The sequence below is a fragment of the Coffea arabica genome, chromosome 2e (assembly GCF_036785885.1).
Source record: "Coffea arabica cultivar ET-39 chromosome 2e, Coffea Arabica ET-39 HiFi, whole genome shotgun sequence".
Classification (NCBI taxonomy): Eukaryota; Viridiplantae; Streptophyta; class Magnoliopsida; order Gentianales; family Rubiaceae; genus Coffea; species Coffea arabica.
Window position 1 is genome coordinate 70,699,254 of NC_092313.1, and position 12,199 is coordinate 70,711,452.

The 12,199-nt window shown below is 32.2% G+C and overlaps 1 protein-coding gene across 13 annotated transcripts; it reads right to left on the bottom strand.

Annotated features, from left to right (window-relative positions):
• Positions 1 to 2,871: 2,871 nt before the first annotated feature.
• LOC113729423 (UTP--glucose-1-phosphate uridylyltransferase 2) lies at positions 2,872 to 9,971 on the bottom strand. Of its 13 annotated transcripts, none has more exons than XR_011840941.1 (13): positions 7,887 to 9,954; positions 7,696 to 7,784; positions 7,474 to 7,513; positions 7,324 to 7,385; positions 6,443 to 6,514; positions 6,098 to 6,130; positions 5,691 to 5,743; positions 5,503 to 5,578; positions 5,255 to 5,306; positions 5,034 to 5,134; positions 4,854 to 4,957; positions 3,804 to 3,938; positions 2,872 to 3,409 (listed from the first exon to the last, which is right to left on the bottom strand). XR_011840941.1 is itself a non-coding variant. In XM_072080897.1 (13 exons), exons 5-11 carry the CDS (start codon positions 7,355 to 7,357, stop codon positions 5,112 to 5,114), a joined length of 336 nt encoding a protein of 111 aa, XP_071936998.1. In that variant the 5' UTR covers positions 7,358 to 7,385; positions 7,474 to 7,513; positions 7,696 to 7,780; positions 7,887 to 7,932; positions 8,058 to 9,971; the 3' UTR covers positions 2,872 to 3,938; positions 4,854 to 4,957; positions 5,034 to 5,111. The 13 variants fall into 13 exon arrangements, 10 of the variants coding, with proteins under 10 accessions (XP_071936998.1, XP_071936997.1, XP_071936996.1 ...); XM_072080897.1 differs by having other exon boundaries at positions 2,872 to 3,938; positions 6,098 to 6,123; positions 7,696 to 7,780; positions 7,887 to 7,932; positions 8,058 to 9,971; XM_072080896.1 differs by having other exon boundaries at positions 2,872 to 3,938; positions 6,098 to 6,123; positions 7,887 to 7,932; positions 8,058 to 9,971.
• Positions 9,972 to 12,199: the final 2,228 nt, after the last annotated feature.

Genomic DNA, 12,199 nt, shown 5'->3' on the forward strand with positions numbered 1-12,199 from the left:
TCAATTGAAATTTGTGGCATGTGACATCATACAAAAAATCAAAATTAGTTTTTGATGACTTTTAAACCTTCACCCAGAAATATGCAATTACAAACTCAAAACAAAAATTTTCGTTGAAATGGAATTTCTATTGGGAAGGATGAAAGAGAGAAGAAAGAGAAAAAGAAATAAAAGAAAGGAAAACAATTTCATCTTATGATATTTTCTTGAGAATAAAATGAGAAACTAGAAAGGAAAGAGGAAAACCCAAAATTAAAAGAATTGAAAGGCTAAAAAAATTGTATTTTAGGAAAGTGATTTGAATATTTTTTTAATCATTTAAGGAGAAGATAGATCTCTGCAATTCATCTTTTTGAATTTCAATCATTAAGGTGAAGATTTTTGTGGGAAAGAGGAAGAATTAAATAAAGAAGAAAGAGAAAAAGAAATAAAAGAAAGGAAAACAAGGTAAATGAAAAGTCAAAATAATGCAAGGGTAATTTTGTCCTAAAGGGGGTTATGTGAGTAAAATTAAAGGTTAGGGGGTAAACTGAGAAATGAGGTATTCTTTAAGGGGATAAAATGTGATTAACCCTTCTAAGATGTATTTGTGTTGCTCATTTTAAAAAGGGTTATTATCACTTTGCCCTTTTAACATTTGGTGTCACTATTAATTTCCCTCTTAAAGTTATTTTCTAGTCACTTTATCCCCAAGACTAACCGTCAAATTTAACGGAGTTTGTTAATTAAAAGGAAAAGACATGTTTAGCTCTTAAAATTATTTTATCACTTTACCCATATAAACTATAGTTTCATTATCAATTTATCATCTAAAGTTATTTTTTTAGACAATTTATCCCACCATTAAACCAATTTAGGAAGTTAAAAAACTTTAGAAAAAAGTACCCTCCTCTTTGTTTAATAAAAAGGGAAAATGACCTATTTCATCCCTCACATTTCGCAAAAATATTCTTTTCATCGCTCACTTTTAAAATGAAGCAAATTCGTCCCTGACATTTAAAAATTAAAGTTATTACATCCCTGAATCTAATTTTCAATTTGAATCAAACCATCCAATAACCCAGTAATAAATTTCGAAAATAGAATTGATAGATCATTCGGTCAACTTTATCGTATTCACATGACATTTATTAAACCAAAAAAATAAAAATTATAACATAAAAGGCCATTCTTTGTCTTGGAATAGTAGAGTTTTTTTTTTTTATAAATCTTTTCATGCATCGTTAGTATATCCGCTTGCGAATTTAGATGTGTATCATAAATATAAAATTTGGTGTTTAAATTAAAATTAAAATGATATGGCGGTACATAAAACCGTGAGTGTATACAATGATAACGTAGAAAAGATTAATCTTTCTTTTTTATATTATTATTTTTTATTTTTTATTTTTAGGTTCATTAAATTTGACATGAATATCAAGTTGAGTTAACCAAGTGATCTACCAATTACACCCCTAAAATTTGTAATCAGGTTGATTGGTGGTTTGATTCAGATTGAAATTTGGGTTCAGGGATGTAATAATATTAGTTTTTAAATGTCAAGGACGAAATTGTATCATTTTTGTGAAATGTGAATGATGAAACCGATCATTTTCCCTAATAAAAATAATAAAAAATTGGATTAGTCTTTTCTACACTGACAGTGTATACACTATCAGCGTTGGATGAATGATAACTATGCAAAATTTGAATTTGAAATTCAACTTTTGCAGACATTTCATGAATCGAACGATGATAGTGTATACACCATCTGTATAGGAAAGATTTACTCTAAAAAATTTAGAGTGGTTCTTCTACTTTTCAGTATCAAGAAAAAAAGTTAAAACATTAATCTCTTTCTTCTTGACAATTTTATTAATATTGAAAAAAATAGAAAGAAGGGGAGGGGGAGGGGGAGCGAGAGAGAGAGAGAGAGAACTTAATTCTTTTTTTTTAAATACAAATAAGAAAGAATTAAATACTTTTATTAGTTTAAAATTATTTCACTTTTCTGTTTACCACCAAATTCCAATTTTAATCCCGACAACTTTAAAATAATACGATAATGTTAGACTCTTCTTTATTTTCTTTCTTTGCAAAATCTAATTTTCTATCTCCTTTTTTCCTATCTCTTTTTTTTTTCCTTGTATTAATAAGTGTGAAAACATAAATTTGAGAAAATCCTTTTATTTTTATATTTTTGGATCTCTTAAAGTGAACAAAAAGAAAGAATAATCATTCTAACTTTTTTTATTTTTGATTATATATAAAAGGGTAAATATATTTAAAAATTTTTGACCATACTAATTAGATTAATGATGTGGTAAAATGGCTAGAAAATAATGATAGAAATTAAAATGATTGTATCACTATAATTTAAAGAGATATGATAATAACAATGTAGTAATACTATAGAATAAAAGGGTATTTTTGTCCAAAATTTCTTAACATGTTGAGTTGAATTATTTATAGGGGTTGAGTGATAAAAAGATAATGTTATGGGGTAAACTGAGAGTGGTGATATAGTTTAAAGGGGTAAAGTGATAATAACCTTCACAAAAATCGACTTCATTCCACTTGATGTACGTATGCCCTAGTCCTTGAAAATTATGTTTAATTTCAAAAATTGTTGTCATGATTCCAAAGTTATCATGTTTATGACAGTTACCCCTCAAAGAACATTTTCTGTTATTTGTGTAGGCAGGTTAGCTACTGCACCATTACTTAACCCTCGTGGATCCATCGCGGACCTCTGAATGATTTACACTACATAAAGAGTCTTGATACTTTTTGCTTGATAAATGACAGCAACTTAAAGGGTAATCTTCGTAAACAAACTATACTCCATTTCTCAAGGACTAGGAGGCACAAAACGCGCTGCGCGCGTTGGGATAAACAGAAAATATGCCCACTTAGACATATGGATTCATGGAACAAAAATGTTTGTCAGTTAATAATTTGTGTACACAGCTAAATATAAATACACATGAATAAGTAGGAGGCAAAATTGTTTCACGAAAATAGGAATCCAAATCAGCTATCTTATCTTGAGCTTCAAATCCATAAGCTTCATTTCAAAATTTACTCTATGGTCAACCATAGAGTTAACCCATATAGAGTATATTTGACCTGAATCCTGATACATGATCCATATCAAAATTTACACCAAATTTCCCTTTATTCATATAGCAGTTGTATCCATGAAATCCTCCTTGCAACCGGGAGAAGAACAAAGAGGCCCGTTTCTTTGACGTTGACATGAAAATGAAGTCATCAATAAACCTTAAAAGTGGATATTTGCAGTGGTACATGACAGCTTTGTTCTCATGGTGGATTGCTGCAGACAAAGCATCACGTGTATCTTGGTTGCCAAATGAATGTGTGGGAAGCTCCACAAACTTTCTCCAGATTTGTATCCAAAAACTTGTTCCTACTTTTTAACATCTCTTATGAAAAATCCAAAAGAAATCAAACAAAACTCCAGAAAAGATAAAACATCAAAAAGCAGCAAACAATCACAGCCAGATATTTAACATAAGGGAAAGAACAAAGCATACAAGGAAAAAAGATGAAAAAATTAGCATTAAGACCATTGCATAGCAGCATTAGTAAAGCAAGGATCCAAGAAACACATAAAGGAGTAGGGGGGAAAGGCAATTCTCTAAGATTCCAACTCCGTAAAAAAATTACCTACCATCGAACAAGCGAAAAATTTAGGTAAAGCAAACCAGCAAACAACTGCAACCTTGAATTTTGGGCCATGGTACAATTTAAGAATTCAAGAGGGCTAACAAGAGTCAGTCAAGCCAATTTAGCCAACATACCGCTTTAGAACGTTGATGGCTTCTATTGTACCCAACATGCCAACTACCCCATCATATTTCCCAGAATATGGTATTGCATCAGTGCGAGAACCTGTTGAAACTGAAACTGGAGCAAGCTCAGTTTTGGAACCAGTCCTACAAAAAACCAAATGACGATTTGGGTTAAGTACATGTATAACAAGCAGAAGAGAATGAACAATGGATTATTACAAAAGAATTTTTCAATCAGATTAAATTTTTCCTACATTAACATCCAACGTCATTCTGCGAAATTGAGAATAATTCTTCTTAAACCACCAGTTCACCCTATAAATATGAAGTTTGGAGTTGATGATACTTAAAGTTCAAAATTTGGAACTTAATATCAACAATGTAATTTCAATTATACAACTTTTGAAGGGATTTCATCTTTTATTGCTTGAAATATTCTCAGTGCCAATTATTCTTTCTTATGGACCATAATTCACCAAATATCTCTCAAATAATCTTTTTAAATAGTTCAAAAGTAGTCAATCACTTTTCGAATTTTCAGTACCTTCTCTTTAAAAAAAAATTGCACAAAGAAAACAAATGGAAACAAATATTTCTTTCAACGTTAAAAATGGCAAAACTATGCATCACTTCCAGAGAATTAGACCTCTTAAATATCCTCAAGGCCATTTATAACCTGGCAATAGATAGAGAATGTAAAGCCAAATTGCTATGCACCATGAACCAATTTTTTTTTTGAATCGGTGAACCAAATTTTTAAGGCAGTCGGCTGCATATATTACCTTATCAGCAATTACAACTTTGTCTGGAATTTCTAATTTGGTTCCAGGTTTTGCAGTTATTGTCACTTTCCCCTTAAAACAAGGGGAAAAAAAAAAGAAAAGAAGAAATTAATGCATATGCCATATGGACACTAAATAAGAAATAACAAACCACTGTACAACCACAAATTGCCACATCACAAGAAAATCTTCAAGGAACAGATACATCCATAAAGCTTCAGAAACAGGGTAACAGGGAAACAGAGTAATAGGGAGACAAGTAGTTAGTTTGTATTACCTTCAGGGTGATACCAGATCCAAACCACCATCACCACTGATCTTTAGGCTGTCTAGTTCAACAATACTGGGAATAGACTTGATACGACTTAAGAAGTTGCCTACCTAAAAAAGTGAAAAAAACAATTAGCTATATAAACAATTCAACCTGTGGAGAAAGATAGGGGGCTAAAATCTCAACCTTCTTAAATTCAGGTCCCAATTCATAGTTGGGTTAGTTGGATTTTTCCTAGCCTCGTTGCAGACCACATAGCCGTCATCAGACAAAGTGTACAGGTCGGACTGTAAAGGTTAAATGCATGAATAAATAGCAATTCATATAGTATTCAAAACAGAATTCAATAGCATGATCAAAGAACTGATTGGGGGTGGGGGCTGAAAGTAAATGATTTTACTTCTTACCTTTGGTTGTTGGTAGAGAGGAGACTGAATGTGAAATGCCATATTGATAAACCTAAATGGAAAGAAATGGAAAATAAAGATGTTTAAATGAATATCAAGAGATAAGGTTAATGTATCCTTGTTGTAGCGCCAGTAGCAGTTTCAAGTTGAAGAACTTTCACCCCATCTACTTCCTATTAATCAGACAAAATTAAATAGAAGAACAAATACATTGGTAGAATGCAGAACGGATAGTTAAGAAATAGAACCTTTGGATTTGGAATAATCTCCATCTTCAGTGCACTTTCTTGTACAAGTCTTTTGATTGCTTTCAAGTTCACCCATCTATATGATAGCAGAAATATATCATTCCATTGCATTTTCCATGAAGGAAGCATTGCCCACAGTGCTTGAAGCAAATAATATTTTAGCTTCAAATGAGAAGCATAACACTTACAAGTTGTTGGGATTGAAAATTTTGAACTTCCCTATCAACTTGAATTCATTCACCTGTAAAAAAAGAGGAGCAGCATAATCCTTTAATATCAAAATGATGCCTATGAAATTGTGTAACCCAAGAAAAAGATGTTACATCAAGAATGGGCTAATTCTGGATACCCTTGTTTAGTTGCCTAAATAGGTCGATGGATCTAACTCCACATTAAGTAAACAACCATACTGATTAACCTAACTGGTTATATGTAACGTGCTTATACCCTTACATACATCAATCCTGGGACCTTCTTATGTAGAAATAGTTATTTAAAGAAACAATGTTTAAATTGCACAAGGTTGCATGCAGTATGCCAACAGTTAAAAGCATTTCGTTAAAAGGTAAAGAAACCAGAAGAAATTGAATCTCACATGTTCATCAGGAACTTGAGCTATTTCTAGAAGCTGCAACAGAAGATAGAAAATGAATTAATAGCAACTATTAAGCATGAAAATAGAAACATTCCAGTGCATCATTGAATATATCCATCTATCTCATGGCATGGTTTAAACCATTTAGCAAAATACAAGTAAGAAAAATACCATGTAAACAATATAGCATGTTTATCAATCTTGTCAAAATTTTACAAATATACCAAGTTTGAGTAGCTATTCCAATTTTCTCATAAGTACAATTTTAAATGTTCAAGTATGTATTAACCTACAAAAGAGTGAATATGGCAGGTAATTGTCCCTTTTATCTTTTGTAGAGTATACCTGCCGGTTTTAGTTTGGAGTGGCCAAGAACTTTCATCAAATCCCCGAGAAAGCACTTTCTGCAGCTGAACCCTAATAGATCAACAATAATAGGAAAACAATAATAAATCATCTAAAAGTATAGAATACAGGGAAAACAAAAGGCAGAAAGTTAAAGAAGACATTATTCTAAATGCAAAGGCTGGTTCGATATTGAAAAAGAAGTAAATTTGCATCACTAATCGGAGGCAGAAGCCATACTAACACAAATAATAGTCATCTTTAGATGGATTTTATCGGACAAAAAACCAACAGAAAATTTCAGGGCAGAAAAATCAAAACAAACAACCATGAAACAAGCAAAAAGAATAGCTGATAATTACAAAAAGTAGCAACACCACAATAGTTCAAACATGGAAGGAAAAAAAATGGAGAGAAATGACAAAATAATGAAGGCAGTACCTTAAAGGACTTAAGATTCTTCAATGCTAGCAGCTATCACCACTATTAAAAACACCAAACCATCCATTCACCATACTATGCCACTTATATGCCCCCAACCCCACCTTTCCCCTTTTCCTGAAACGAATATTGACCCCCATACCTAGAATAAGCAAGTTTGAGCCTAAGCTCTATCCTTGAGGCTTCATTAGTTCTGCATTTTATTTTTCCTTATAAATGGCATTATTGTAAAGAAAGAGCAATCAACATAAAAGTTAGTTTAAGTAGAAAAAACCCAATTAACTTACTAAACAAAACTTACACAGTCATCATGCCTTCCTTAAGAAAATTTATGTAGTTTGTAAATTTCAGTAAACATGTAAATTTAACTTAAAAATGCATGCAATAACTAAACCGCAAACAATTGACAAGATAATGAACAAGAATGCCTGAAATGATACCATGAAGATGATCTTCCAATGATCCCAAGGGCATGAACTAATAGACAAGTAGCCTCTGGTCCCTATTAGCACAGTAACCAATTAAATTTACAAGGTTAGAATGATATAAAAGACTGAACATAAGAACATCAACCAAAAATTCCCGGTTACCTTAGAGTCTATTTCTATCCAATTGCTTAACTGCAACAACCTGTCCATTCCAGTAATCTAATCAATTAGCAATAATAAACTTGAAAAGCAGCCAGAAAAATTTCGGTAGAGGCATTTCTAATAAAATCAATATTGCCATTCTAAAAAAATTTCAGGAAAATTCAGAAAAAAATCCTATGAAATGAAATAATTAGGAAAAAAATTAGAGAAAATCACACATACCTCACTCTACTACTTTAGCTTGAAGATCTAGGATTGAATATTTTCTTTCAGATCATCTCTAAGAGGGCCACCACATATCTACACTCTAGCTGCATTCCAGAAAAAACAAGACAAAACATCGACGCAACCAAATAGAAGAGAGAAAAATAATCACTAATTAACGAAAAGTAACGGAAGAACCGAGGTAGTACCTGAAACAATAGAGAGGAAGCAGCAGTCAATGCTTCACTCTCGGTTCTATATTTGACCGAAAAATAAAAGTCAACAAATCAAAAGTAATCCCAACCAAGACAAAGTCGGCAGTCTCTCAGCCAAGGAACGAAAATAAAAGACGATTGTGGAAAAGGTTAGGTATCGTTTACAGGGTTTGAAGCTTCAAATGTTAAATGAAAACACGGAACAAATAGGCAGTTGGCACGGGTAGTGGAGGCCTATGCTTTGTTCCTTCATCTAGCTGTAAGCTTGGGCCGGATGGACGGGTGGAGTGCTGTGGATAGAAAAGAAAAGCCTAGGGACCAGCAGAAAGTGGCAACTGGTAGCTTTTAAATTCTGTGATGTCCGGAGCTGGGAGACATGACAAATTGGTCGTAGTAGCCGGTGTGGCGAGTTGAGTGGGGAATTGGGGACGGCAGGCAGGCGCAGTAAACATGAGAATAAAGAAAAAAAATAAAAAAGTTGAAGTAATATTCAAGAATAAAATCAAAGAGTTGGAAGGAAAGGAGAAGGAGAGATAATAAAGATTTTGAGAGCAAGAGGAAGAGGGAAAGATCTGATCAAGGACTGTTGGGATGGGTTTAGCTTCTGAGGATAAAGGTGAGGCGAAGGAGAGAAGGGGAGAAGAGAGAAAGCGGCGGCGGCGGAGGAAATTTAAGAAAACCCTAGAGAGGAAGTATTTGGCGCATTGCGCGGAAAAAAAGAGGCTGGTGACTCACATGTGCGGCACGTGAGAGGACGACGAAAACCATTCCAGGTCATCAGAGGCCTTCGGCTCTTTATCTACTTATGTTGAAAAGGAGTAATGCAGAGTTACTGTAAAATCCTCATCATCAAACATGGAAAGGGATTTGGGTCTTAGGTTTTGTCATTAATTACATGATTGATTAATTATTTCTAAGAGAAAATTATAGTTTTGGTACCAAATGTTTGAGATATCGGCAGTTTTAGTTCTCAAAGTTTGGGCGAAAGCAAATCTAGTGCTGAACGTTTCAATTTTTAAGCACATTTAGTCCAATTGACTGGTTTTGGCAAATTATTACTGGAATTCGGTCACATTTAAAGCAAGTACGATGGCTTAATTTTGAAAAAAATTAGAAAAAAGAAAAAAGTGTTGGTGGCCATAAATTGTAATTAAAGGGCACAATTAGTCACGAGCAGAGTAATTAATCTTTACTCTTTAGCTACATGACTACTGTATATGTGAGTAATTAGTGCCCTTTACTTACATATTATGTACAAACATTTTTTCCTTTTTTTCTAATTTTTTTTCAAAAGTCAGCTGATAGGCACGTGTACTTATGTGACCGAATTCTAGTAACAATTTGACAAAACCAATTAATTGAACTAAATGTGCATAGAAATTGAAACATTTAGTACTCTATTTTTTTTCCTTTTTTTTTTCAGAAACATTTAGTACTCTATTTGCTTTTGTCCAAATTTTAAGGACTAAAACTGCCACGGCTCAAAACATTTGGTATCAAAACTGCAATTTTCTGCCTTATCATCCCTATACTACTACTAATTCCTAATTGGACAATTTACTTGAGCATCTGGGGGGCCACCTAGGCCATTACTTCTTCAGTTTCTTCTTTTTTCTCAGGTCCAATCATCCCCGAATCTGATGTTCCAATTTTTGCTGCTACCAACCCCCGTCTTGTCCGTCAAAACCGTCTCACGGCAGAATTTGAGATCCATCAATAATCAGTTAGCACCACCTTTGAGAACATAACGGGATCAAGACATCAAGAAGTCTCTTTAAAGATCTTGAGGCCAGCCATGCAAGTACCATGTATGCTGACCTCAACCCGGAATCAGGAACCTTAATTCCCAAGTTAGCTTATCAAATCTAGCCAGCCCAAAATGTTAACGTGGATATTCCAAAATTCATTTTGTTGATTATAAATGTTCAAGGTTTGGAGGGTGACGCTGTTTGATTACCAAATTCAACACTTGCATTTTATAGATTCACATTTTTACATGTTTGAGATGTGTTTGATCATAAAAAATAGAACATTTGAATTAATTAAGTGACGTTAAATTTTCTAGACAAAATTTACTCCAAAAAAAAAGTGAACTGTTAACTTATCATTTAATGTAATATATATATATTTAAATGTATCAAATTTAGTACTTAACAATTCATTAACATAATAGATTCATATTTCAGACTTCAGATTTCAAGAATTATTTTATTTGTACCATAAACATATTTTTTAATTGCACTTTTATATTTTTAATTATCTTTTTTATTTCATGTATATTGCATCACAAAAAAGTTATAACACTTATTCTAAATAATATTTCATATAATCTCTTTGTAAACAACAGTCTAAGGCAAACAAAAAGTTGTGAATGATCGCTGTTTCTCTCCTGATAGGCTTCTGGAGTTTTTTGCCAAAATAACATTCTTGCTAAAAAATATTCCCGATGTGATTCACTTTCAAATTTTATTCCCATAATGATATTATTGTTGCCATCTAGTTATCCTGATTGCCATTTTCTAAATATATAAAACATATTGCATATGTTTTTTCAAAAAAAAAATTAATACAAAAATTGCGATGAAATTGTAAGCTATTACAACAATTTCAAGGCTATCATATTTGTTTATGCTATCCTTCCTACTCCTTGAAAAGACAAGAAAATAATTTTCATTTCTCTTGAAATTATCAACTAGAGAAGAATATTTTTTAGATGCTGTTAATATAAATATTAGTTTCTTATAATTACGCTTTAACAAGAGAAAGATATAGAAAGAAAAATGCGGGAAGGCTTAGAGAGAAAATTGAAGAAGATATTAGATGGACAGAGAAATGGAGGGTGTTTCTATCTCCATCTTGATACATATGCATTATGCAGCCTAAGTGGCAAAAAAAGAATTATAAATGTAATAAATTTTAAAATTAAATTACTTTGAGGATATATTTTGAAAAAAGAGTTATTTTGGCAATAAACTCTAGGCTTCTGATAGGCTTCCGGCCGATACTAATTTGACACCGGCGGAAAAGGACATTTAATTTGAAAATTATAACCTTACTCCAGTTAAAATTTAAAAAGGAGAGGCTGCACCCTCTACTCAATCTTAATCGAACTTTTCCTGATAGTGCCAGCTCACTACCCTGAAAACAGCCTCCTTTTCGAAACCTCGTAAACTAAATTTGATTTTACTCTTAAACTAAATTTGTAACAAATTCAGAACACCATATAATTGAGTCTATCTATATATTTATATGTATTGCAGAAGGGGTTTTTAGCAGAGACCCTCTCAATGGCTTCCAAACTTCTCATTCTTTTTTCTAAATTTTTGTATTTATTTTAACACATAAAAAGTAGTGGGTTATAACTTATAACCAACCCTATCACCAATCAAATTTAAAATTTAAAACATCCCCACTATCTACTTCATAAACCGTTTATAGTTTGTTATTTATACTTTAAATCCTTTTTACTCCTTAATTAAAGACAAATGCTCATTCGTATGCTATTTTAATACAATGTTACATTTTTATAATTAAGAAATATTTGTCACCACACTAACTCTATAACCACCCCTACAAATGAGCTTTGCAAATTACAATCACGTTTCAAAAAAATCACAAATCTGCAACTAAATGTAAAGTTGAAGGGTTAAAGTGCAGCTAAATGTAAAGTTAAGGGGCTTACTATATTTAACCCTAAAAAAATCCCAAGAACGGAACAAGTAGTGAGTTATAGATTTTTGTATTTATTTTAATACATAAAAAGTAGTGGGTTATAACCAACCCTATCACCAGTCAAATTTAAAATTTAAAACTTTCCCATAATCTACTTCATAAACCGTTTATAGTTTGTTATTTATACTTTAAATCCTTTTTACTCCTTAATTAAAGACAAATGCTCATTCACATGTTATTTTAATACAATTTTAATTCGAAAGCATACAACATGATCAAGAAACAGCAGAACCAATTAGGACTAGATTTTGACCAAAAAAAAATTAGGCCTAAATGCCACTGGCACGTTGCCGTAACTTGCGATACAAATTAGGACTATTTAGCGCTTTTTTTTTTTTTTGCAAGGAGCTAGGACACTGTAAAGTTTATTTAGACAAATTTTGCCTCATCGGTGATTTGAGTATCAAGTTATTGAATATACTACAAATCCTATAATATCAATGTGCTACAAAAAATAATATTTTACTAACATGTGGTATTTGCGTACGAAATTTCAGTGGTAAATCAAATGCTTTTACTTATACTCTATATAATTTGAATAGTTTTTTAGCAAATATAACCATACTATGTAGGAC

Bases quoted from the DNA above. Each gene is read 5' to 3' on its own strand.
- LOC113729423 (XM_072080897.1), bottom strand. From the start codon at position 7,357: ATGCCCTTGGGATCATTGGAAGATCATCTTCATG. The intron at 6,515-7,323 runs GTATCATTTCAG...TTGATCTATTAG, and splicing joins ATTGGAAGATCATCTTCATG to GGTTCAGCTGCAGAAAGTGC. The intron at 5,744-6,097 runs GTGAGATTCAAT...CTTTTTTTACAG, and splicing joins CTCAAGTTCCTGATGAACAT to GTGAATGAATTCAAGTTGAT.